The 27,386-nt window shown below is 41.9% G+C and overlaps 3 protein-coding genes across 5 annotated transcripts; 1 reads left to right on the plus strand and 2 right to left on the minus strand.

The window, feature by feature from the left end:
- Positions 1 to 321: 321 nt before the first annotated feature.
- dcdc2b (doublecortin domain containing 2B) lies at positions 322 to 4,042 on the plus strand. Of its 2 annotated transcripts, none has more exons than XM_049739564.1 (14): positions 322 to 481; positions 951 to 1,251; positions 1,347 to 1,398; positions 1,743 to 1,813; positions 1,876 to 2,007; positions 2,078 to 2,212; positions 2,349 to 2,388; positions 2,565 to 2,630; positions 2,696 to 2,837; positions 2,909 to 3,021; positions 3,107 to 3,175; positions 3,236 to 3,316; positions 3,396 to 3,482; positions 3,808 to 4,042. In XM_049739564.1, exons 2-14 carry the CDS (start codon positions 980 to 982, stop codon positions 3,868 to 3,870), a joined length of 1,323 nt encoding a protein of 440 aa, XP_049595521.1. In that variant the 5' UTR covers positions 322 to 481; positions 951 to 979; the 3' UTR covers positions 3,871 to 4,042. The 2 variants fall into 2 exon arrangements, with proteins under 2 accessions (XP_049595521.1, XP_049595522.1); XM_049739565.1 differs by having other exon boundaries at positions 329 to 481; positions 954 to 1,251.
- A 5-nt stretch (positions 4,043 to 4,047) lies between these two features.
- tmem234 (transmembrane protein 234) lies at positions 4,048 to 6,078 on the minus strand. Its single transcript, XM_049739576.2, has 5 exons — positions 5,916 to 6,078; positions 5,485 to 5,636; positions 5,338 to 5,404; positions 5,039 to 5,131; positions 4,048 to 4,942 (listed from the first exon to the last, which is right to left on the minus strand). Exons 1-5 carry the CDS (start codon positions 5,929 to 5,931, stop codon positions 4,851 to 4,853), a joined length of 420 nt encoding a protein of 139 aa, XP_049595533.1. The 5' UTR covers positions 5,932 to 6,078; the 3' UTR covers positions 4,048 to 4,850.
- Positions 6,079 to 11,024: 4,946 nt separating this feature from the next.
- Positions 11,025 to 27,343, minus strand: rcan3 (regulator of calcineurin 3). 2 transcript variants are annotated; one of them, XM_049739572.1, is made up of 5 exons: positions 26,918 to 27,343; positions 26,049 to 26,311; positions 12,834 to 13,007; positions 12,399 to 12,570; positions 11,025 to 11,744 (listed from the first exon to the last, which is right to left on the minus strand). In XM_049739572.1, exons 2-5 carry the CDS (start codon positions 26,253 to 26,255, stop codon positions 11,590 to 11,592), a joined length of 708 nt encoding a protein of 235 aa, XP_049595529.1. In that variant the 5' UTR covers positions 26,256 to 26,311; positions 26,918 to 27,343; the 3' UTR covers positions 11,025 to 11,589. The 2 variants fall into 2 exon arrangements, with proteins under 2 accessions (XP_049595529.1, XP_049595530.1); XM_049739573.1 differs by lacking the exons at positions 26,049 to 26,311; positions 26,918 to 27,343 and adding an exon at positions 21,332 to 21,578.
- Positions 27,344 to 27,386: the final 43 nt, after the last annotated feature.

The following is a 27,386-nucleotide window of genomic DNA, read 5'->3' on the forward strand; positions in this document are numbered from 1 at the left end:
TGATCATAAATAAAGTATATTTAATGAGGCATTTTAGAATTTGCATAATTGTTTTCTTTTTCATAATTAACATCTATCAACATCTTTCTGATCCAATTAAATCAATAGTCCATCCATTTTACATTTTTTTTATTGTAATTGTTAATTTTCCTTTCTTTTACATTATTTTTCTATCTGAAATTAGTTGTGTATTTATTTTTAAGTAATCAATACAAACAATCATCATAATGGATCAGCCTCCCACATGCGGCAGGACCATCCCATTTACTCTGAACCCTTTTGTTGTGGTTGCTGCCAGTGGTTTGGCCCACGAAGCCACTCACTGCTGGCCGCGCTGTCATGGCAACCAGGAAATACACAAGGTTGTCGGCTGTTATGTGTGTGTGTGTACGTGCGCGTTAGTAGGAATAGAAGAACGTGGTAGATGTGCCACTACCACCAGAACCGTACAGAGGGGATTTATCTCTATCTTCAATTTGTGGTGTGTATCTATGTATGAATGTATAGATTTAATGTCATTTTTGTAGCCAATGTGTTCTGAATAGCTGACGCTAAACGGTAAGGCTTCGGAAATATGGGAAGGTGAGGAATAGTCTGGATATGGCCTGAAAGAGCTCTTGGACTGACTTGAATGGGTTCAGAAATGTCAAAGGTCGTTGTAAAATCTCTTAAATTCTGGAATTTCCTAGTAAAGACGTGGAATTTGAGGAATGTGGAACGTCGTGCTTGCTGAATACTTTGGAATGGAGGAATTTTTGGGGGGAGAAATGTGAACTGGTGAAAAATTGGTAGATTAATTTTTGGAATGTGAGACATTCTTATTTTGGGGAATTTATTTTCTAATTTGGGGGATTTGGGGAATACTTTCTAAGATGTGCTGGATGAGTTGGATATTTTAAGCACGTTTGAATGTTCTTCAGGATTTACATTAAGTGTTTGTGTGTGTGTAGCAGCATTGTAGTATTAAAAGGGCGCCAAGATGGCGGCCACGACGGCGCTACCCCCGGTGAAGAGCGTGGTGGTGTACAGGAACGGTGACCCCTTTTTTAGCGGCCGCCGCTTCGTGATCAACCAACGCCAGGTGTCCAACATGGAGGCTTTCCTCAATGAGGTGACCCATAATATCGGAGCCCCGTTGGCCGTCAGGACCCTGTACACTCCCAGGCAAGGTCACAAGGTCGCCGACCTCCAGGACCTACAGACGGGGGCCCAGTATGTTGCTGCTGGTTTTGAGAAGTTCAAAAAACTGGAGTAAGTAGCACCAGTTTGGGGGTGGAAGTAAAATTACATTACTATAGAGACACAATAACTATTCTATGTGCTTTTGTGTGTTTCTCATGATGCAGCTACGCACACACAGGTGTGAAAAAGCAGCCGGCGACACGTGAAGACACACAGGTAGGCCGGCTCATCTTTCTTATTAAAACGTGTTCCCTGCTCAGTCCATTACTTATTGATCCAAGTGAGTCCAACTACAGGAATGCACCAGTGGACCTCCTACCGAGTCATGATAAAAATAGATCCAATGTTTCATGGATGCTAATTCTGATTGTTGATTAATCCCACTTTGAAGAATTTGAAGTGCTGCTAATTTTTCTTCTTCTACAGCCTTAGTTCATTAGTTATTACGGATGACTGAAGGCAAAATAGAGAAAAAAGAAACACTTTGCAGCTCCACCACCAGGGGGCAGTCTAAGGGTGAACAGTGGAAACACGACTTATTAGCGAAATGTCTCCTGCAGGCAAAAATAATCCCGAGGCCTAATGTGTCAGCCAAATGGAGGAAGTTCATTCCAGTGCCCTGCATTATACAGTAAGTACGAAAACACGCATTTATTCAACGTATTTGCGTGACGCCTGTTTGTAATATTTCAGCGTTTTACGCAACGGGGACCTCCTATGTCCACCCTTCCGATTCATCATTCCTCGCAGCATGCAACAAGACCTGGAGCAAATTCTCAGCATGGTCACAGAGAAGGTCAGCTTACGGACAGGCGCTGTGCGAAGGTAAGGTAAAAATACAAAAATAAAAAACGCCGTGGGCAGAATAGCATTGTGACCGCGATGCGACTGTCAGGTTGTGTTCAGTCGAAGGGGTCACGATGACCTCGCCGGGGCAGCTGGAAACCGGACGCTGCTACGTTGCCGTGGGAACCGAGAAGTTCAAAAAGCTTCCATACATGGAGATGTTGGTCTCAAAAGCCACAGAGAGGTACTGTAATCTAATGTCGAAAGTTTATCAGTGGCTGAAATTTAATTGCCTATTAGGATTTACGAACGCAGGACATTTGATTAATTAAATTTGAGATATTATTCTTTACTTGATATTGCGTTGCCTCTATTTTTAGGTATTACCCAGGAAGGAGACGGACACTGAGGAGAAATGTGGTGAATATCAATTTTTTGTTTTCTCCGAAATATTGAGACAAAAGCGTCATGGCCGTGGCAGTTCACTTATTTTGAAATCTAACGCTTCCATTTTTGTCATTATGTTTCTTCACTGAAGTAGCTCTCCAGAAATTTAATGTCAATCCATCAGTCCATTTTGATTTGATTTTTTGTAGAACAGGAAAGAAGGAAGCGGTCCAGAAGACCAATATAGCGATTCCGCTCTTCTCAATTCTCCAGAGGTAAAACAATTTACCGTATTTCAATATAATCAATGCCGAATCGATTGTTGTCCTGTTCCTATCAGTCAGACGAGCGGAGGGTGAAGTCGACGAGTTATGAAGCTGCCCCCCCGCCGCAGGAGCAGCACCTGACGGACCTGAGAGCTGGCGACACCAGGATTCAAAAAGCCAGAGGAACTCCGAGACCTCCCCACAGTAACGGACCCGGTCTGGACCCACCATCAAACATCCTCGCGGTCTTTACTCAGCTGAATCTAACGCTCTGCGTTTTGTTTAAGTCTTTCGCGGCGTCTTTAAGCCGGGAGCACGGCGGAGGCGGCGGGAGGAGGTGAGAGGAGCAGAGGAGGTGCCGGAGGACGAGAATACAGCTACAGAAATTCCTGTTGATCAGGTTTGCTATATATGATTTGGTCACATTATATTAAATTGCAAGGTGATTTTTTTTTTTTACCGTAATTTTGTCTTTTGTCCTAAAGAGAGCGGCAGAAATCGTGGAGGATGAAGAGCTGAACATCACATATGACACTCTGAATGGCACAATGAAGGTACAAGGCATTATAAAAACACCCATTCTATTATTAAGTTCTGGTTTTGCTATTTGATAGTTACTGCCGTCAGAGCAAGATGAAGCGGAAACGACGGCGATAATACAAAGCACAGAAACGGAGTTTAACATTGAAAATCTGGTACACACACGTTATACTTTTTTTTTGGAGGGGCAAATTTCTTGTACGATGGGTTTAATGTGAGCGTCTCTATTTAAAGGAGCCTGAGCTCAACAAGATGACTTTGAACACTCCCAATTCTTATCGAGAAATTCAGGGAAATACTTTGGACCATCAGGAGGAAAAGGTGAGTTTAACATGTACAACTCGGCTCCCTCTAGTGGTGCCTGAAAGAATCACTGCTTGATTTCAGTTGTATTTAACTTAACTTTAATACATTTTCAAGGACGGTTTGTTTAAAACGTTTTTTTAATCAAGGTCCAATTGCTATTAAACGAGATAAATCTGAACTGAATCATTAGTTATACATTTTGGTTTTCATATATTTATATTTTGTAAGACTAAAACCATTGCCTCGTTTTTGATGAATGGTATTAATAATTTACTAATTTACTAATTTATTTGAATGTTTTAATGTCATGATGGTGGTACAAATCTACTTTTTTTAACAGGAGGGTCCAAAAAGAGCACAGAACTACCACCAGGGAGAAGGTCTAACTGAAGAACTATTATAAAGAATTGCTTTTTTTTTTTTTTTTTTGCTTTCATCAAACTGTATTAAAAAAAAAAAGAATAAAGTAATTAATTATTGTTTTCAGAAAGAAAAAAGTAGAACAAATGCTTCGGGAAGTGTTTGTTTTAGTTCATGCAATAAAATCATTTACAAAAGAATTAAAAGGTATTCAATTAAGTGTTTTTTGTGAGATTTATTTGGATGCAGCTACACTATATCATACACAGCAATACACACTTATTTTTAACCCCCCTTCAGAAAATAATTAACATTTTTCAGATCTCTTTTGTACGCTAAAGGTCAGATTAATCAATTAATTACTTTTCTATCACCAAAACCTGGCATATGAACAACAGAGAGCAAGTCCTTTTTTTTTTAATTAGGTTATCAAGTACGTGATTCGTGCTTTTTAATTATTTTCTTATTTTAATGCAAATGTCAAGCATCAGTAAATAACAAAATTACTCCCACACTCTCATTTGGACACGTCTTCTGCAGTCCTTTAAGCAGACGGCTTTCACATTGGCTTTTAAGAACGCCAAAGTGAACGTTTCTATAGGAGCGCCATAAATCTGGTCAAGTTGTGGGAATGAACCCTGCGTGAACCCAGCCGCACTGTCACACACTCAACGGAACACGTCTTCGCTTGTTTGCTTGGGCTTAGAAGTATGGTTCTGGTTGGGCACGCTGCTCGAATGCAAACTACCTTGATGAACGGACGGTCCGACAGTGACCTCATTTTGACCGACATCAACTAAGTCAAGAAAGGGCAGTTGCACTTTTTTTCTCAACATTAAGTAAATACCTTTCATGTCATCTCTCTGGAATTTCATCATGTGGACAAATAAAGGAATATCTTATTTTAACGTACCACAGATAAATTGAGGCGATGATCTTAGGATAGGCACAGATTCCGTTTTGATTTGCATTTCACTAGAAAGCAGTCGTCCCATCCCAGCTTTTATACATTCTGGAAGGTCATCAGGACTGAGCCTGTGTGCCGACATCATCCATGGAACCTATGATACACAAAGTGACCCCAACCATCGTGAGGAACATTCCGGCAACAGCCTCTGAAAAGACACAAATAGATAAAGATAAAGAAGTTTGAACAAGGCTGATGAAGTTTGGAAAAGCAAACCAATGCATCACGATTGGACTGTACTCACGTTTGCCTCCAAAATTTTCACCCAGCAACTTGCCGGTGAGCAGAGTCCACAGAAATGTGAGCGAGTTGGACACGGGGACAGCCAATGACAAATCTGAATAGCAAAAATGAAAATTAATATTAATTATAATAGCTAAAATATCCCCCAAAAAGATGAAGCTAAATAACAGCTAAATATGATTGAATGAATTAATTAAAACAAGTGAATTATATCAATTATTCCAACAAAATTATGACTTTAACCTAAAATTAAATACACTACTTTATATCAACAACAAAATAAACAGTATAATGTCTCACCTGCTGTAGAAAGGGTATAATAGTAAACCAAAGAACCACTCTGGTTTAGGACAAAAGGGATGAGATACTGAGAATGAGAAAAGATAGAGGGACATTTATGTTATTATAAAATTGAGAAAGAAAGAGAGAGAAATGGAAGTGTGTTACCTTGACATTAAGGAAGAGAAATTTGAGCTCAGCAAGAAACTGAGCAACTTTGCCGGATTTGGAAACATGTTCGATACCTTCAGTGCCTTTCTTCAGAAAAGGGTTGGTGCAGCCCCATAGCACGGAAACCAAAAGGAGGCTCAGCACTTCCACTAAAATACGAAATAATTTACTATATCATCCTTTATTCCTGTTACATTTTGTTACTAGACATTAATTGACGAGTTCCGGTGGAGGATGCTAACTTCCTTAGCATGAAGGCTAAGACGCTAGCTGCTAGATAATTAGCCTGTAATTAATTTAACAACGTTAAACAGAATATTATTGATTTAATTATCTCATAAACATTATAGTTGAAATAATACCTACGTATAACTCGGGTTATATTCGCGCGGAGACATTTCGAAAAGTTAAATGAGTTAGCCGCTTACCTACAGTCACCATCATGAACCTGACGTACCGATGGCGAGTTGCGTTCAAGACCCCTACCGTAAAGTTCGTTAAATTTAGTCACACTCGTACAAGTGTTGAAAGTTTATTAAAATTCAATTCAGTGCTATTATTTGTTTCAAAACAACTTATTATACTAAACAGGAGCAGATTTAAGTATTCTATTTCTCAATTTATTCGGTATGTTCAGATCCCAGATATTACGCTTCTTGAACGCTCCCCTGTCATTGTGCCTTTCAACATTAGGGGGCGTCATAACACAGATTTCTCTACCATCAATCATTTTTTTTTAAATTTTAGAGAAATATTTAGCTATACATATATCATGACTACTTCGAACAACACTGCACTTACAGAAAAGTAACACAAGGAGTAAATAATGATTTAAAAATATACTGTGCAAAAATATATCTAAAATATACTTTTGAATATTGTTTGAAAATCAGTATGAAGTATCAAATTTGTTCAAATTAACTTTAAAAAAATTTATGACAAAAAGATCACGAAAATTATATAAATTCAATTAATAATAACCTCAATTTACTCACATATTCACAACCCACGTAGCCAGTAGACTCTTTCCATCATCAGCTCAAACAGCAAGCTATATGCCAGAACATCCAGTTTCAATTTTATTCATTTCCAATATCATCTAAAGACAACAAACACTACAATTATGGAGAATAATGAAATGTTAAGTGCAAAATTGGTTGACATCAGTATGTTTTACAAAATAAAAAAATGCAGGCAAACAGATACAGGTGAGAAATAAAATGTGGAATGGTAGTGCAAACACAAACACTGACTACTTTAACAAAAATCCGCCTCACTTCACATCCTCTTGTAGTGTCTTTTGTTCACATTTAGTCTCAGATTAACCATAAAAAAAGGTCATGTTTCCACCGGATTCCATCTATAGAGGCAGGTGTGTCAGTCAATATTTTTAGTTGATGTTACGTATTCCCTGAAGTATCATGGATGCTAACCGCTGTAGCTGTGCTCATTTCTTCTACGCGGTCTGCAGAGTTCACTTCCGTTCTGGGCCACGATGATGAGCCAGAGTTCGAATAGGGGGTGTTGCCCGACACTTGGTCCATGGGAATGATTGGAACTGTAGGTTGAGATGTCTTCTTTGGAGGTTTGGAGCCCCCGTTGGACCCCAGGAGTCGGGATGGGTGAGTCCGCCTGATTTCACAATAAATAAAAAATAAGGATGACATGAAGACAAAACATACTGTATGTTTTCAATAAACAGTGGTGCCTCAATTTATGAGTGTCCAGTAGGGTTATTTGAAATAATAACCAAAATTTAAAAACCTTAAAACCTGAAACAAGCTAATAAAATTAGTTCGTTATTTTCTGGGGCCTCATAGGAAGCTAAAAGAGACAACAAAGTGTCTCCGTCTGTCTGTCTTCTCAAACCTATCATTAATCTGTGTTTGTAATAATTTCCGATAGCTGCTTTGCAACATTTCAAAGGAATGCAGCCTTACTTGTTGTACGTCTTCAAGATGAAGAGAAGAATGGTGAGTATGACAATAATACCGATGACAATGACAGCGACCATAGCACCAGAGCCTGAGAAGAAAAAAAAAAAAGTGATTTTAGCGGCACGACATGGATACGTTGAAATGCATCGTGGGAAAACTCTCACTTTGGATGAGGATTTGCTCTTTGGATTTGGTAATGATGGAAGGTGACGTGGTGTTGCTTTCAGGTGAGGCGGTTGAATTTTGCATTTTCAGCATGAACCTGCAGAGGCAAGAAAAAAAATCCCTTTAAAGCACAATTAGCAAATATGACATACTACCAATTATGCATCATTACACAATTAGTCATTCGCATGGAGGTGACACGTTTTATTTTTAGACACTTGCGAAAGACAAGAAACACTTTTTGATGAGTCACATTTTTTCCATGTTGTCGTACTCATAGCATGGCACGTACTGATAAAGTAAGCGATTCTAACAGTGGTGAATGATAAAACGAGAGTATAATGGTGGGAATATAAAACCTATATAAATCCTAATAATATAATAATATAAAATCCTTTTAAAGCAGCACATCCCAAACGTTACATTCCGGGGACTGCATACAGAAATTTCTATTTAATGTATAAAACAAATAAAAATATTTAAAGACAAATAGACTGTAAATGTATGTCTGTACAGTATAGATGGTTTAGCTCCTCGCAGAGGATAAATAATATATGACCAATCAGTATATGGAACTTACCACCGACGCTCCGCTGTGATATCAGCCCGAGGTTTCTCCAGGTGGAAGGATGAGGACCGCACGTCTCGCCACCTCACCCTCCCCTTCTCAAAATCGCTGGACACAGGAGAGCATAGTCCACTATAAAGGAGTGAAGTCCTATCCCAAGTCAGAGACTGCCCATCATCACCTCCTCAGTCTCCTGTCTCACGAAAGACAGCGGTGGGATAAAAGAGTTTGAAAACAAGCGGGATGCCGTTCTCACTCTGTGTTGGAGTGAGTGAGGAAGAGGAGGTTTCTTACTTACAGTCGTAATCTGAGGGAGGCACCTGGTTTTTCAGGTCCTCCTGCTCAACCTTAAGGCGTGCCTGCTGTAGTGCCTGATAAAAAAAAAAAACAATAGGAGCCACGCTTGTGGTGGAATCAGCGGTAAGTCTCACGCCTGGGTGTGCCTGATTGAAACATTAAACTCCATTATTTCCCATTCATGATACCTCAACCAAGGATGCACAAAAGACCGCTAGGTGTAGATACAGATTACTGTTACTTGATAATGCAATTGCAATTTTGATGAGAAATTAGGGACCAACCAATTTGGAATTATTTGAGGCAGATGTCAATTCCTATATTTTTGCTAACCGATTAATCGGTCAATAATTTTAAAAACGATATAATGAAGAAAATAACTTTAACAAAAATAAAGATATGAATTCAAGAAGAACATATGACTGTTTTAGAATATTTTGTCCCTTGTTCTATTGCGTGGTGTTAATTTGGATTTAAAACAACCATCATCGATTTTTGGCAGGTATTAAAGGTCAATACCATTGAGTGCCATTCAGGTTGACCTTAAGCCTTATCACAAATCCGGCTGTCCTTACACGAGTGGTTAAAAATTAACTACGATAAAGTGTAGTATGAAATAAAAGGTGTGTTGGACTTGTCTTAAGTCTTAAAATTTTATCTCTGGTAACCCCCCCCCCCCCCCTCCAACAAATCACTGGGCTCTCCAGTTACCATCCGGGGGTCTCTTAAGGCAGCTTTTTTTTTTTTCTGAGCAAGTTTGAAGTGAACACATTGTTCAACATTCCCAGGTGTTCCCATGTCACCGTGGCAGTCTTACATAAGAAGAGCATAGATTAAAAACCTGCATGGAGCTCAACTTTCACTCCACAAAAGAAGTGATTGTAGCACATCTTGATAAACACGGGAGCAGTTTTCCTTTGCAGTCGTAAACTAAATGCCACGAAGACAATCACATGATACTTCTTAAAAGATTGTGGTAGTCAACCTTTACACCTTTAGACAAACATCCGGGTCGATTTAGAGTCATAAAGCAGGTTAAACATACATCGGGGGTAATTATAAACGACACGAGACGTGGCTTTTAAGAAGAAGTATTTATGTATGTTCTCTAAGTGAAACAATACTACACAAATAGAAGCAGAAAGAACATGAAAACACACATACCGGTATTATAACAACTGTAAATTATTGCTCATTTTTGCTACTTTGTTCTCTGGATATTCCAACAAGACATATTAGTCACATCAGCCAAAATATTCAACCCCAAAAAAAATAAAATAAACAAACGTAGTGAGAAATTATTGTGTCTCTGAAATGATCATTGCACTTCTTCATTGTCAACATCGTCCGAGAGAAGCCGTGACAAAGCGCGAGCGTGCGCAAAGTGCCGGGACTGCGCCTCAGCAACATAAAAATTTGGCATATGTACAAAAATATACACGTACACACACATCTGTGAGCACAAAGAGTACAAAAAAGTCATCACGTCGCTGGCCCTTTGAGCTGCTTTCTGTTTTGCTGTCACACATCTTGACTAAGAATGCTTTTAGAGGATGAATGGAAAATAAGCCATGATGTTGTGACACAAGGAGATGGAAAAAAAAATGGTGCCACAAGGCCAGTTAAGGTGTCAGATGAACAAAAGCTCCTAACTGGTGCAAAGGAGACGCTCACAAAAATAGAGTTAAAGTGCTGTCATGCATCTTTTCGTTCACTAAAAAGCTCAATCTGACCATCTAAAATGTGATGATAGGGTGGGCAACCTACGGATTGCGGGCCCAAGGAGAGTATGAATATTGGCAAACGTGCAAACATTAGATGGTTAGCTTGTACGCTCACACTGATGCTGCTGTTAACATTTGAATCAGGGTACGAGCATGCCGAATTTGGGGAGGGGGGGGGGGGTATGTGTATGATTACTGCTCCTACAGTGCTGAGTGGAATTAATACAAATGGCAACCATGAGTCACACGCCACATTAGCCACAGTTCAGTTGCTAACCACATGGTTAGCAGTGCCATTTGTTCTTTCTACTGCTCCTCCAAAAATACAGTTAGCGGTAATATTATACAGTTCACTGATCTTTTTTATGCCTTATTAGCATTAGCCAACAAAAATAGCAAACACGGAGAAGACGTGATTCCGTGAAAGAAAACAATACAAGGCTAAGATGGATGCTAAAGCTAATGCTTAAGTTGTATGGGCAAATATGCATTCAGTGACAGTACGCATTTACTGTCTTTTGTTGAAGGAAATACGTGAGAATGCTTTGGTTGACATCTCATCAGGCAGCTTTCCCTCTTGGACTAGAAAAAACGTCTACAACCACCAAGCGCTATGTACAAGCCGGAAAAAAAAGCGGGAGGACGCATTTCTCCTTGCAAAAAGGACTCACGGCCTGAATGAACGTTAGAAAAGGGTGAAAAAGTCAAATGAAGGAGAAGAAAATGACGCCATTTTGAGTTGTGCATGCAAACACAAAGCGAAACGTCTGCGTCTTAAGCATGCAAAAAGTGCACAATAAAAACACACATCTATTAGTTAAATTAAACTAAAAAAACCGGGAGATATTCAGCCACCATAACTTTTTTTTGTTAGTCACATATGGCGCTCCGTGCAATGTGTGTGACATTAAATATTCACTTTATTAGTATTGTTTCACGCCGTAGAGTATATACATGCATCCTGATGCGAGTTGATATGAGTGGAAAAAAGGAGCAAAAAAAAAAAGTGCAAATAACCCCAAAACACACGTCATTGCTAAATGAAGTATGTGAGCGGGGGGGCTAACACGCTAACTGGACTAGCGATGCGCGTGACGAGCGTGTGTGTGTGTCTGTGTGTGTGTGTCCATGGCGGAATCAAAGGTGCGCTACCACAAGAATGTGGTGAGCATGTGTATGTGTGTGTTTGTCCTCTTGCAGTCCCTCTGAGCCGCCTCATCCGCTAGCCCGCAAAAACTGGAGCAATGTTTGTCTGTTTTTGAGCTGGAATGATGGCGGCAGCGCTCTCTGTGAGTGCAAAGATGAGGGCGAGCGAGAGAGAGAGAGAGTGAGAGACTGACAGAGAGAGAGTAAGAGAGAGGGCGTGTTGTGTTGCAGGTCAACAACGGCCTGTAGGAGCAGGTGGCGGGATCTAGTTGAAGACCTTCGGTGGGCCGTCGGGACGTCTGGTCTGCACAATTTCCTGCTTGGGCCTCACCGCTTCGTCATCTTCTGTCTCGCTCTCGCACACGTGCACCACCACGCTTGGGGTTGACTCCGTGCCGGCGTGCAGCTCATACTTCTCACCTGTTACAGAGAATTATTTATTTTATTTCATTTGATCATTTTATGAGAAGGCTGCAATAGCATGTCGCTAAAAATGCGACTAAAATAACATAGCTTTGCATTATAGTATGAACTCAGCACAGTCTACGAATAATAATGTTCAATATCATCACTTTGGACAATATGAAATAATATGAAAGTGTGTTTTCAATCTGATGTGACAAGCGCAGGTGACTCGGGATGAACGAAAACACTCTCCAGATTGCATCGCAGTTACCACGGCGATAAGATGAGACAGAGGAAATTGGCCCTGAGGAACAACAATGTGTCGTTTCCACACTGAGCCGACAGAGGGCGTCAATGCGCCGTGGGCTCAAACCTGACACCTGACTGGACTGTGAAGGGGAAGCCACTTCCTGACTTCCTGTGTTGCCATGGTAACAGAGTAACGCCATTGTCCAAAAAGTGTCTTTGGAGGGACCGTCTATGCGATGACATTTTAAAAAAATGTTTAGCTGATAAAGGAAATGAAAGAGTAATAACAGATAAGCACAAACTGGCATTTTCTCGTAAAGGTTGTTCTCCGAAATGTGACTCATGTCTCATATCGTGCTGACATTCGAAACGAGAAATGATTTCACGCTGAAAACGTCCGCCGCCTTAACGACTCCTCACCGGGTCCCAGCTTGGCGACTGCGCAGAGCAGGTCGTAGTTGATGACCGGCGTGGCGTCCTCGCTCTGACTCCAGCCCACGGGCGGCGAGGCGGGCGGCGAGATCAGGAACTGTTTGACGGGCTGCGGGGGCGCCAGGTAGGATTTGTCGATGTCCTCGTCGCCATTTTGGACCTGGCAATGATGACAACCGAGTGATGCCACTTTGGATTTCAGTCTTATGACAATTTTTATCCCACGGCTGCCATTTTATTAGCTATAACAACAAAACCTACATGAGGTAATTGTCTCTGCTCCAAAACGCTTAATCCTCTTATAATTACACGCCGAGCGGCGGCCATAACAACTCGTTTGATGACAGACGACGTGGCGCAGCTTGTTACCCCCCCCCCCCCTACAACGTTTTTCCCGAGCGACGTGTCTCAGCTGGAGCTCACCTGGGCAAAGTAGAGTTTGAGTTTGCGGCCGTTGAACTCGGATTCGTGCAGCTCGATGCGAGCCCGGGCTGCCGCTTCAGGGGTGCTGAAGTTGATTCGGACTCTCCGGAAACTTTTGAACAACTGGAAGGTGGCCTGCTCGTCGTAGATCCGAAACGCTGCCTCAAATCTCTCCTGCAAAAATAAAAAATGATTTAAGTATGGATTTTTCCACCACGTGTGTTGCGCTATTTACATAAGTTGTTTTTGCCGTGTGACCTGTATCGTCTTTCCGTGAGACTGAGCTAATATTGTTCAGTGATTCATCAGCGCCGCTGTCTGAGACTCAGCCGTGACTTTTGCCGCCTTGCCTTCATTTTCTTTCCTGCTAATCCATTTATGTGATTTCCAGTTTCCTGTCACTTTTGCAATCCCAATTCCGTTTCCTGATGTATTCTATGTATGTGTTCTTTTCAGCAGACACCCGCTTGGGCTGAGAACTCAATCAGGAAGCTCAGCGGGAGGGCGACAGAGAAGTCACCGCTGGGAGGCCGAATCGCCTGCAACGAATCAGCGACGTTTCTCTTGTTCTCCCAACCAACCTTTTCCCATCACAGCCACCCAAAAAAAATAAAATTATAAAGTGAAATTTGCCGCCGGTGGTTTGGTTCCCTGTAGAGAGGTCTCACAAAATGAGATAATTTGGTCTGCCTTTTAAGGCACATTCAGTTAACTGGCTTTCATTTCCTGTTTAAATGCACTCAGGTGGATGGAGATGACCCCGGAGGTCGTCTGTGTCGCTCCCGTTTGCTTTCTCCTCCAGCTGCTGTGTGGAATCTTGACTTTAATCTTAATTAAATGTGGGGAGTCAGTCAGTCCCTTCAGTGTCCATACAAACTGAAAATAGTTCTCCAGGAATTCATCACGACCCGACGAAACTCACAATGTCCGCCGGCGGATATCAAGATTTTTTTTTCAGATACAAGACATTCGGTAAGGGTTATAAAACACCAACTCATAATTGAATTAAATTGATATTACAGATTGATGGTCATATTGATTAATAAATCACGATCCACACGTTTTAAAATACAGATTTAAACTGAATAACCACTAAGAGACAGTTCATAATCACCATTCTAACACAAACACATTGAGAAGATAACACACGAAGGCAGCAGTGAAACGTCAGCGTATCAGTTGGCCACTTTGAAAAACAGCTCTGAGACGGCTCCGAAATGTCGCCTGCCGAAAGAAAAAAAATAAATAATCACACCACTATGTCTGACACCCGCAGTGCGTGTAATGATTCAGCAAGCTGTGAATAGCAAGCACATGGTCGTGAAAAAACATTGCTTGCTTTTCTCAAAAACAGAAAACTGGTGAGCTGTGATTGGTTGGCTACTGTGATGTCATTTTCAGTTGACAGCCAGTCGCAAAATAGACGAATACAAACTAGTGGATTTTAATTTAATTTAATTCATAGTCCACGAATAAAACATTCATCTGCGTTTGGACTATTTGGACTGCTCGGAACATATTACGAAAAAAATCAGGAGGTTGACTTCCTCTTTAAGAAATGCTGCTATGATATCTGACAATTGTTTCTTAGCACGATTTCGATACAAAATATTTACATCGCCACTTATAATTAGCTCAACAAAGGTGTGCCGGCTCAGCCCAAAGCCCACTTAAGCTCTTATCCGCGATGTTACATGAGTACCAGCCAGCTCGTATGACTCAAGTCATGTGATGCCACATGTGATTAGTAATAAACGATGCACCCTGTCAAGCTAAATGGATGTTTTGGCACGAAGGGTGAGGTGGGCGAAGCTCGACAATCATGACCCATCATAAAACGGGTCTTATTAACTCTGAGAAACACAAGCGGCTCGCAACAAGTGAGCGTGCCGATCACTAATTCATGTGATCACAATGCGCGAGGCATCCCGAGGGACGGCGGTGATGAAAAGGAGAGACGGGGGCGTCGTGTTGCATACTCTCCTGGCTTGATGTTACTGAAATCCAACCGTTTACTGCCACTGTGTATTGATCAAGTACTTTTTCAATAGTTGGACGAAAAAGAGGTTCGGTAAGATTCCGGTAAAGTTTGTTTTCTCTGCTTTTAGTTGAGAAACCAGTGTTTTTGGTGAACCCAACAAATATTGTTCATTTGTTATATTTTTACTTTCTTTGGGTGCCTGGGGTCTAGAAAAAATAAATTGCTCCACTAATGACATCATTAATTAGCAAAAATTTCTCTTCAAAGGAAAAAAAAAGGTATTTTGAGCCTTGTATTTGTACGCAAGTAAAACTCGACAGCTGAACAACATGATGTGGCACCTGCTGCTCTTAGCGGCGGGACATTTGGTGAATCTGCTGAGAACAGCATGTCCTACTTTTCACAAGTATCCCAACTGCCTGGCAAATATGATTCATAATAAAATAAATAAGGGCACTCTTTTAGAGGGGAAGTCAAAATAATCAACTGAGATAAAGTGATTGCGCTCGGGATTCAGAAATAATAAAATCACATTTAAACTAGCACACATTTTAATGTGCTTCAAATCAACACCAAATCAATTTCAGATCTTCTTGTAGGCTTTTCCTGATTTTTTTTCTGTCTTGTAGAAACCAGGATTTGGAACTTTTCACATTTCCTTCCACCTTGACAGGGTGTGAGGACAAGATGTCAAACAAACAAAGTGGCGAGATGGAAGCTGCCAGGATTGTCAATAGCGCTGAGCGCATGCCTTTCTGAGTCACCTTTACGTAACCAGCAAGGCTTTTACGGACGGGATGAATTCCCAAAGACCAACGTGACGACCGCTATGGGACGGCGAGAGACACCCGCTGTTGCAACTTGTCCAGGCAGCAATGTGTCACCTCAAATGGCATCAGTTTGGAACCATGATGGCATTTCAAAGTTTTCCCAGAGATTAGTCATTAATTCCCCAGCTCATGTCACTCAATCTAACTCAACCATGCCGCTGCAAAAACTAGCTTGAATGTGTAAAACTGCACTGAGTCTCGATTTGTTTCGATTAAGCTTGACGGTTCTCTACTTTCATTTTTCTTGCTAAAGGCATTCGTTTGTTTCGTTTTGGCAGAACAATTTATTCCGCAATTGATTTTTTTTTTTCTTTTTAACCGTGTATTCTTTGATGAAATACGTTATTACATGCACTGCACGTAATTTCATTTTACGCACAGCGGGATTAATGGCTAACCAGGCTGCCTCAAAGGCAGAAAACACAGGTTCAAATTTGGGACTATTAAAAATAAAAATAAAAATAAAATGAATAAATTTGAAAAAATAATAAAAATAAAAAAAATAAAAAAAAAATAAAAATAAATCAAAACAGCAGCACGTTGCCTCTGTGAATGCAGCTCATAAAAAGTCAAATGAGGTCACTAAAACATGACCCCGACGAGCCATCCGTCAACAGATCGGCCCCTCCGGGTAACGAGCCAGTTATGTCGCTGGCAGTAATGGAAAGGTTTTCATCACGCATGACTCACAACGTTGGCGCGCTTCTGACACTCAATCAACTGAGGGGTCCAAACAGGTTTATTGGGGCGCGGCGACAAGGTTTCATATCTGACGACATCATAATAAAACGTGAAAGCGGGATTAAGGCGAGGGTGAGACACGGTACATTTAATCTAGTAGCTGTCAACATGGGGGAATCTCATTTTGTTGCAGACAGTGACCTCACAGCCTGCAAGCTAATGGATCAATCAAGTGGTTAAAATAAGTGTAAGGTAAGATCACGCTTTGCGAGCGTTCTTATGTAAAACCGGCGTCCGGTTTCCAACGTGTGTCGGGTTCACTGACAAATATCGGTGTTCATCCTGTTGCGTCAACACAAACACGTTTCCGGAAACACAAACCACAGAGAAGATAGAATGTCCTCCATTACAAAATCTCCATATTGTGATTTAATATCCGATTTTTTTTAAGGTCCTGTCTTTATTACAATAAACAAATGCCAAAATGAGTGACAAACTATAAAGCAGCACTATGCTGAATATTCGACATTCTTCACCACGTAAACTCGCTTAAATCCTCGACTGTAATCCACATTTCCGTTGGAATTGCACCATTTGGTACGACGAGATTAACAAAGCCTAATTGGGACATATAGAGGATTTATCCATGTTCCCCCCCCCCCATGCTTTGGCAAATCAGTCATCTGCGACACGTGCGTGGATTTAGCGCCATCTAATCCAGAGCTTCAATGAGATCTGGGTGAAAACCAACAATGTAGGTCACAGACCCTCAGGGTGAGTCAAGAAAGGGTACTCCAAAAAAACATGGCAGTAAAATAATTACGAAAACGAATTTTTCGTATTTTTTTAATTACCTTTAAGAAGCAAATGGAAAGTGAGGTAATTTTGCCTCATTGCATTCCTTTTCGAATCAGTGTCGTTAGCCTCCATGCAACTACGAGCGTTAAAATGTTTTGTGCGCATTGTGATAGCTTCAAACGCACCAGCGGGGCCGATAAATGGCCCGAGTGTTTTATTGCGGCGAGGTCGATACCCCGAATGGCGAGCCGTATCGACGCTGATGCTCTCATAGGGACGGTCTGTCCAAGATGGGAAGAATGAAATCAGATTACAGCTGCACTAGGGGGACATTAATCGTATTACTGACAATCTGGTCGTTATGTTGTTATTTTTTTTTCTTTTTTGTGTTTTCCTGGTCAATGCCACTTATAGGCCGGAGAGCCTCACATTTATTTTTTTGACATCACTTAACACGCAAGGGTTGTACGGACTTCGGTTGCAGCGTGAAAGGAATTACTGGAAGCCCGGTTATCATATTAGAGTAATTACAAAAGAATTCGAAATAATTTTGTCACACTTGACAGAAAAACGACGACGGCAGTGGAACCTGACCTTTGTCTCGTCCTTTGTCTTACATCACGCTAACGGGCGCAAGCGCTAACCTTCCGCCGTCACCCGAGCCGCGACACGTCTCTAAAGTTTCAAGCCAACGTGAGCCGCTCGGCTCAACCCGCCCGGCCGCCGAGACCGCGGGCGCACCTGAGCCCCCCCCACACAGTTCTCCAGGCCTTGAATTGTTCAAGCCTACCAAAACGGGCTCTGGTTTCCGAAAAGCGCGGAACCCGATCCGGGCCGCTGTCTCCTCCATGCGACTGCGGTCACCTGCTGCTCCTGCATCATATTAACATTGTGACCTAATTCACGTTTTAATCAGTGACGACCGAGCGACCTGTCCTTTCACTCGATGATATCAAAGGATGGCGGCTATTTGCGAGCAGCATCGATACCTTCTGACATTGATGTTGACTTTGGATTAATATAGTCACCTTCCTGCTCGGGATTAAATACCCTTGATGGCTGAAAAACAAAATGTCTGCCGTTGACTGCTAACACATATTGTATATAATTGTCGTATCGCGAGAAATGTTAGCAGAAAATGAGTACGCATTTTGCTGTTTGTCAAAAAAACATATCTGTAATTGGCTTCCGTTCTTTCCTGTGGTTTTTATCGTCTTATGTTATCTTAATGCCTGCTTTTGTTGTTTTCGCAGTTTAATCAGTTGCAGCTCCTCGAATTTTATGGTGCGCTTACATGACGACGATAAAGGCTTTTCATTCACGCAAACAAGTCGACTGTTTAAGAACGGGAACATTTGCCGAATGGTCGCAACGAAATGATGCAGAGCTTGATGTTTTGTTTTTTTGACGTAGTCACAAATGAAAGGGCTGATGACAAAAGGTGGCCAGACAACAAAAGCCAGAACATGTCAGACATCCCGTCGAAGCATAAATAGCACGTTAGTCATCAAATTGTTCCTTGCTATGACAAAAACCGCGACGTATTTTTACGCGCCTACGTACAAAGACAGCTTAGTGGAAAGTGACGCAGAACGTTGGAAAGTTCTTCGAACAGTATATAAGCATGTACACGTTTGTACTTTTTCGGTGTAACCGCTCGCAACAGTAATTATTTTGATTTAAACGACTCAGCTGTTTGCCAACAGGTCATAAAATCGTCAACCTTGTTGCGTCGGATCTTGTTTAATGGAAAGGAACACATTTCAGTGACAGGGCGGCAGCAAGAAAGCACTTAACGAGAGAAACAACCATTTGGTGTGTGATTTAATGACTCAAACAAACAGGAAAGGAAGAATAATAGGGCAGGCAGTCCAATAAAGCTGAAGTGGGGAAACTTTTTTCTATCTATTTTACAAATTTAGACTCTACTGACCAAACATGATAATTTTTCTAGATTATGCCAAAAATGCCTTAATATCAAAATACCAAAGAGTTGGAAAAGCTTGTCCACATCAAGTCAGCCTAGCCTAGCATGCTACTTGGCTACTAATTGAGACTGCTCTGCGCTATGCTAGCTCGCACCACTACTAGCTTCAGTTCGCTAACTAGCACGGCTAAAGACGATGCAGAGCCGTTACTCAGCGAATAAATACTGCTTTGACAAATTGTTATTCCCTAATTGGAACGAGGCGTAATTAACAGGAGAGAACAGAATCGAGAATTAAGCTCTAATATGCGTGAACGTATATTCGCTTCATGCTGTGACCTTTCCTTTGTGTCCTGCTGCATTGTGCTGATGCCAGTAAGACTTTCCAGGTAATGACGGCTTGGACACAAACAAACGTAACAAAGTCCGCCGCAAAAAAACGAGCTCATTGACCCTCACGGTAATGATGCGGCCTTTGTTTTTGCTCAGCGTGGACTCAAAGCCTCCCAGCAGAATTGTACGTCCATTCTTCTATGATTGGGCCGACCTACTGGCATCTCCGTTGGGCTCATTATTCATGTAACCAGCTGAGGACCTAGCCAAGAGCTTGATGCTTTTCCTCCAACAAAGGGTACATTCACACAAGCGCACTTTTGTCCGTTGTGATTAAACTTGCGTTTGTTTGCCCTTCATTTGGTCAGGGTTGCAATTAAATTCGGAGTATGGTTCCAAATGAAATATGGCGCGGGGGAAAAAGCCACGATTCAACTGTTGTTGGAATCTAAAAGGCGTAAAGATAAATACTTTAAGAAAAAAAATTCCAAAGCTTGAATCCTTACACCAAGTCTTCATCTTGTTCCCATTTTTGTGACCAATGAGAAAAGACAATACGGTTAAGCTCACAAATTTAATTGGACCAGAAAATCTAAATTATACATTTAAATCTTCTAAGAATTTTTTTTTTCAAGGAGACTGCCACTGTTCAATCTTTGCCTAAAGCGTGTATAAATAACCCAGCATCAGACAAGCAATCGTTACTTCCTGTCTGGCTATTTCGTATCTTTTGAGATCAGGGACATCAGATAAGCGTACATCTTGTTAAGTGATAATATAAGGAAAAAAAAACCAAGATTACACCAACTGAATTTAATCTACCCTTACACTCTATCCTTCTCCCTGCAGCGGAAAAACAGGATTGACCGTGTTCTTTGTGGCGTTTTCGAAAGTCAGCGCTTCTCCATCTGCTCTTTTAATTGTGTGCGCATATTTCTTTTTTTTTTTCAGGGTCACAATGGGCAGAGGTCGAGCGATAAGAGTTCCCCGACAGGAAGCTTTAGAAGAGAACGACACTTCAGCTCCAGCCTGTCTGGAGAAGATCGACAAGCACCGGCCATTGAAAACACTTAAGTGATTCGACTCTGATAATGGGAGAATTTTCCACACAAAAAAACAGACGACGGAGTCCACAAAAACAAACTCAGCAAACAGGCACTGTTGTACTGCTCCGTGAGCTGCAAAAAAACATTTAAATAGCCAACTTGAGCAGTAACACAAAAAATAAAAAGGGTAAACACAACTCAACAAAGTTGCAGCACTTTCACAAAGCAACACAGCATCAGCATTCACAACCGTATTCGTACTTCTTCGGTGAACGTGACATGCATGTGTTGGGGGAAGTGTGCACAAGGAGCCGAGATTCGAACCCAGAACCTCAGAGATGCGAGGCGAACCCGCCACTGCTACCCATTCCGATTGTCTTTCGTGTCAAAATGCGAGTCATTTAAAATTGTTGATTTTTCCGCTTATACTCTGGACCGCACTGCATCACACCTAAAATGTTGCTTACCTTTCCACAAAAATTTAGAAACATCTCTCAACACAATGCTGTGAAAGAAATACCTCAAAATGATCCTTATTTGTTTTACATCTAGATTGCAGGTGTACCTAATATTGTGGCCGATGACTGTATTTTAAAGAAGTGCACCTGCAATGCTGATAGGTTTAAAGGAGGGGGGGGGGGGGGACAATGCGCCTTCATCTGCTCCATCACCTCATGCATGTGTCCCCAGCCTGGACTCAAGTCACCCTACAGCCAAGCTTCCAAGAGCGCGCAGGTTGCGCATTCTCTCGACTGGCGCATCATTAATCAGCGCCTCATTACCGCATTAAAAGACACTAAGTCCTCCAACGTGCGCGCCGCGCGTAACCCGCTTGCACCCATTGATAAAAAAAAAAAAAATTACATCACAACGTCCGCATTCTACGCGCAAAAAAAGCCTACCTGCATTTTCTGTGACGTAAACACCTCGACGTCTACCTCGCAGGCGATGATGGTGACCATCTCCAGTTCCATATTTATCGATGGCATTTCCCCTCGCGTGTGTGGGATTTGCGTGAGAAAAAGAAAAAAAGAAGTGTGCGCTCCGCGCGAGCTTGCAGTCAGTCAACTTTAAAGTCCACGAGGCTGACTGAGAGAGCGCGTGAACGTGGACTGGACGAGAGCTGCTGAGTGATGCTGCAGCACAGCCCCCCCCCCCACCCCCCTCTCCCTTCAGTACCACATTGACGTCATCAGCCTGCTCACGTTTACGCCACTAGTGAAGCGAACCGCGCAGAGGGACACTGCAGAAAGAAAAGTCCGGTTTATTCCGCTTTTTTTTCCACCTCTTTAATGGAAGTCGGGTCAGAAAGCTACTTGGGGCAAAAAAAGGACAGTTTCTACATGTGCGTCAATGTTAACCCTTGCATTCCAACACACCAAAAAGAACCAGAAGACACCACAAGATGAATGCCAGAATATAGAAATAAATTTAAAAAGCCATATACTTGATATAGTTTTATATTATGTCGTATTTATGCAAATTTTCTTTCCTTTAATCAACCAATCAGCTCTCTCCTTGCCTTGTTCAGGTGTACCTCCTTGTCTTGCTTGTATTAATACTGCATTGCAGGAAAGTGAGAAGTTTTACAAATGCCACTCAAGATGGGAGGTCAACCATAACCCGCAGGTCGAGGATGGACTAAATGTGGGTGGAGCTAAATTTTCAGTTCTATTCTAGGTGTCTAGGTCATTAGGTTCCTGGAATGTTTCATAAGTTCCCTCTTTTCATTCTTATTTTTTGCTGTATTGTAAGTGCCTTGGATTATAAACAGATATTAAGTACAGAAATGTAATAGTAAAGCAAAATTACATAAGTGTCAGCTGCTTGCTCGCACGGGCATGTTACGGCCGTGCAGGTGCTAAGCACGGTAAACAACATGAAATTAAAAAACTTGACGAGCAGCGATGTTAACTGGGGAATTATGCGACCCACGGCGCTGTCATTCACAAAGCAACCGGCGAGGCGCTTCTTTCCTAAATCACAAGCGAGACACTTTCCACCGCAGCTCAGCACGGGTCATTCCAAAAAATCCCACAGCCGCTCGGTTGCATAATATCTCGGTTCCGTCACTCTCATCATCCCTATCGCTTGTTTCGTAATAATTGCTGCGTCGAGTGAGGCAGCTAATTCCCCAATAAGCCATTAATTTAAAAGCTGCAGGTGCTGAGGCTATTTATGTCCATGCGGGGCACACTGTGGGAGGACGAATGTGACACCCAAATAAAAAAAACACTAATCCATACTATTTTAAACTTCACTCATTAAGGAACTCATTAAAAATAAACCCCCATCTATCCATTTTCAATAACGCCTGTCCTCATTAGAGTTGCACTTGTATCCCGAGTGATACTTGTGAACATAATGAGTGAAGTTGTTTTTCACTTTTAGTGGCTTCACTGCATTTTTTTTTTTTCTGTGCAAGTTGAATTAGTTCCCGGACCCCCCTCATAACAAAATGCAATTAATAGTTGAAGCCTCCCCTTCAACCGCTTATTTCTGTCCCTCGAGGCTTACTCTTCACTAATGTGAGAAAATGATTACAGTCCAAGGCAACAGTTTGTACCTTTCCCAAGGCCATAAAGGTACAGCGATGTTCCCAAGCCGAAATAGTCAAGAGCCAAAGGGTACGAGGCAGTTTGAGTCGTATTCCGCACATGAGGGCACACTGAGTTCAAATTTGTACAAGAGTTAGCCACCTAGCATGTAAAATAAGTGCATCGCTCGCTGATGGATTCCGGACACACTCGAGCTCATCCCCGAAATAGATGGCTGACATTGCAAATACAGTGGAGAATCACGCCGCATTAGCGCAGCGCAGGCGTCAATGTCATGTCATTCACAAGCCAGCCTTGCATGTACACACATGTACGTCAACACGGTTATGCCAAGCGGGGTGCCAAACCGGCTCCTGCGTGGTGCCAGCGCCGATGCGGCTGCTCTAATCTAGGCCAAGCTATTTATAAAGCAAGCAGTGCACGTTCAAGGCAGCTGCAGGGATGAAGGGGGGGGGGGGGGGTGATAACGGGCCAGAATGAAACACCCGCATGGGTGAGAAAGACAGAAGAGGTATATGAAAGGTGTGAGGGTGGAAAATAATACAGGTAGAGGTCCTGGAAGGTGCAAGAAAAAATAACACAACAAATATCCGAGTGTCATATGACATTTGAAAGCCTTTAGGGGGTAAAAAAAAAAAATGTAATTAATATTCTAAACGTTATTGTTTTCACATCGGGTGAGATGTGGCAATATCCACAGCAGCAACAGCAGCTGGTTTAACCCAGCACAACAGCTTAGGGGCAGTGAGGATGAGCCGACCATTGTGTGAATTGGACAGACAGAAGATAAGGAGGGGCTGTCTCGTCCACTGATTCCTTAAAAATAAAAAAAAAATTGGGTCAAATCTCCAAACAGGTCAGGCTAAGAAAGCCAGACATAATAACAAGAAAGCAGGAGGGGGAAAAAATGAGGTTAGAAATAGACCCGAGGCTGTCTGAGATGCTTCGGCGTCCACTTTTCTGAGAGATGGATGTCATTTTGGGAAAGGGAGGCAAACAAAGATGCAAGATTCGGAATGTACGCTCAAGTTTTCCAAACATACCCACTTGAGCCGCGGTTGAGCATGAATAAGCGCCGTTAAGTCATTCGACACAAACTGATCAACTTCACGGATCCTCTCGCGTACAAATAGTCCGGATGCCTTATGCAACTCCCAAGTTGTTTTATTCCAATGTTCTATTCTTGAACACGCCCACGGAGCGCATCTTTTTTTAGAGCCGATTGAGCGGCGGCGGCGGAACAATCCTGATTTAAATAGAACTGCGCACAGAGGCTTACGTGACATTTTTGAATAGTACGATTTCATAATCACCCGCTGTGTCGCCGGCGAGATGCCGGGTGGGTGGAGAGGTGAGCTGTCTCTTTTTCTGGAGGCGACCGTGCACAAGACGGATTATAATCGCTCCGGGAGAGCAGACATCATTTCCTTGGCACTCTTAAGCTTGGACGCAAGAGCGTTATGATATTTGCGGTGTAATATTGAGGCTACAACGGGAGCAAGGGCCAGCGGCGTTCACTCATGTCTGACCTTCAGTTGTAGAGCACCACGCTCCCTCATGTACATTCCAAACCATCAACACCTTCTATCCCCAAGGCCAGCAGTCTGACAGATGCAAACATGCCATATAAAAGAGCCTCTCAAAAGTGGAAATGTAAAATGACATAGGGGGGAAAAATTTTGCCAATATGGACGCTTTAAGTAATTGTGCTTGATTGCACCGGCGCAGACTGAAGAGCTCTCCAAGGAGCTCCAGCATTTCCCTGCAGTGATTGACCCTCATGTCCACTGAGCGACCAGTGCCAGGGACAAAGTGACAGTGTAATGGCCAAGCTGACCTTTCCCTCTACAGACTCTAATTTGTCCACCTCAAACACACATCCATCATACAATGGTGGAAAAGATCTCAGTTCAAACGAGCCTCTCCGTCTTTCATGCAGTTAGGTGAACAAAAAAAAAAATCCTCTTTTAGTTTACTCTGAAGAAAGCCAGCCAAGAGCATCTTATCTTATCTTATGGCTGCCTGCCATTCCTCTTTTGTAAGGAAGCACACAGTGTGTGATCACAAAAGCAGCCTGTCCTCCGGCAAAAGCACATGAGAAGAAAAAAAATGTAGGCACTCAAAGACAAACAAAAAATATAGATTGTTTTGGTGCTTGATGTCAGTCAGACGCACCTTTCTTATTTTAGTGATCACAGTGCAAAATGGATGGAAAAAAAAATACAAACTGACATTAATGGAAAAAGTTGCATTAAGTGGATTTAGTGTAAAAAAAAAAAAGTTTAATTCTTCATAACATGCACACACGTGGGAGGAAGCAATTAAAAAGTGAATTTTGCATAATGTCCCCTTTAAATGGTTTGTTTTGGAAAATTTCATGGCGCCTGGCATCAAATGCTCTCGAGGGGCCGTATGTGGGTTCCCCACTCTGGCTGTAAAACGACCACATGCTGTCTGTCCTTGTGTGTTTATGTGCTCGCAGAATCAATTGGCACACACACAACAACAACAACAACAACAAAACCAGCCTAATAAGAATAACCAGTTGGTGCTGTGATTTCTATTCCCTATCCAAATCCTCCCGTCCTCATTTTGAAAAGTTGAAACAAATGTCAAAATGTCTATTTATAGCGCGCCTCGCTTAATTGAACCGCACGGAGGAGAGAAATCTATTGACACGTTCCGACTGAAGGGTGCGAGGGTGGCATTTCCACTTAAAAAGAGGCGGTTGGAATCGTAATGAGGCAGAGGAAAGGGGAGGCAGAACAGCAGACTCGCAAAATGAGTGATTGGTTTAAAGGGATTTTTTTTTTTTTTTTTTTTGCCCATAAATATGTAAAGATGGGATCAAAGAAAGCATGCAGAGGAGAGTTGCTAAAGTGCAATCAGAGAGGACTTGTGCTGGACTGAGTAGTTACTTAAGTTGAGAGATGAGAAGCATGCCAATTGGGAGGACTTGACAACAGCATAATTGGTAAAAGGGTAGAATTTTTTTTTTTTAATTCAACATAAAGTGCGTGCAATGATCCAAATTTAGTAAGGGAGATAGCAAGTGACTCACCCTGTCCACGTCATCTTCGAACACCGTCTCGTGGACGCCACACGCAAACAGCGCAGTGGGCAGGTCGCTCAGGTCCATCATCTCCTCGCCGACAACGTCCTGGTCGTTCTCCCCAAAAACCATGTCCTCTTCTTCTTCCTCCTCATCCGGGTCGCTGCTGTAGGCCTCAGAGCCGTTGCTCCACGCCTTGGAGCTCTCTCGCAGCATGATGAGCCTTGTTGGTGGGTGGGCCACACAAGCGGGAAGGATTTCAAATAATTATCCTTTAATGAAGAAGAAGAGGACATTTTATTTCAGCTAGTAAAGCCATCCCACAATACCATTGTAGAATGAACAATTGTATTGATTCAGAACTAAACAAAAACAAAACACTTGATATTTCGATAACCATTTTCTTCTGGATCTTTATTGGATCATCGTTCATTTAAAATAAAATCTAAGATCCAAATCCAATCAGTGTCTTTTAAATCGACTTGGACCGCCACTGATTGGACTAAAATAAGCCATGTCTGCGCCAACAGCGACATCTAGTGGCATAATTGTGAAACAAATAACATCATCCACTTGTGAGGCATAACAAGCCTCAAACATATGGTTGAAATACGACTAGGAAGATAATATTTATTCAAATATTTTACCATGTAAATATGCATTTTACGTAGGAAGCAAGAGGCGTAGAGGTTATTTGCATCCAAGGACACCCAAGGACACAGAAAAGACACAATATTACGTAAAGACGTCATTCAAACGCCGACAAATGTTAATGTCAACTCGATTCACGACAGCTCTATTCACACAAACATGAAAATAATACAATATTATACTGCTTTGTGATTATATCTAGAAATGCCGGTTGATACACGACTCACCCGACTACCGTTTGTGAAGATAAATCATGTCAGGAGGACCCTAACGCAGGATTTGAGGGGACACACCCAAAGTGATGCTGCTTGTCTTCCTCCAAAAATATTTAATTTGCTGTCAAATGCGATGTTTGTTATGATGGGGATTAGTGCGGCGCAACCTAACATCATTAACGAGCGCTCAGCCATTGAAATGGCTGCGGAGATTGAAGGTAGCCAATCAAAGAGCAGACCTGGAAATAATGCCCCGCCCCTAAGAAGTTAACGAGCAGCAACCGGTGTCTGTTTTGGCTGGTGTGTAGTTTAAATACTTGGAAAGAAACACACAAATATAGTGCCAAATGTAAAAAAATGAGCATATTCAATTTATTATTATTATTATTATTATATTTTAACTTCACCTGTTGTGAAATGCGCTTTATACATTAAGTTTTTTTGAGTTATGTAGAAACTTAAGAATTAGGCCAATTAAATA

This window comes from Syngnathus scovelli, chromosome 14 (genome assembly GCF_024217435.2).
Source record: "Syngnathus scovelli strain Florida chromosome 14, RoL_Ssco_1.2, whole genome shotgun sequence".
NCBI lineage: Eukaryota > Metazoa > Chordata > Actinopteri > Syngnathiformes > Syngnathidae > Syngnathus > Syngnathus scovelli.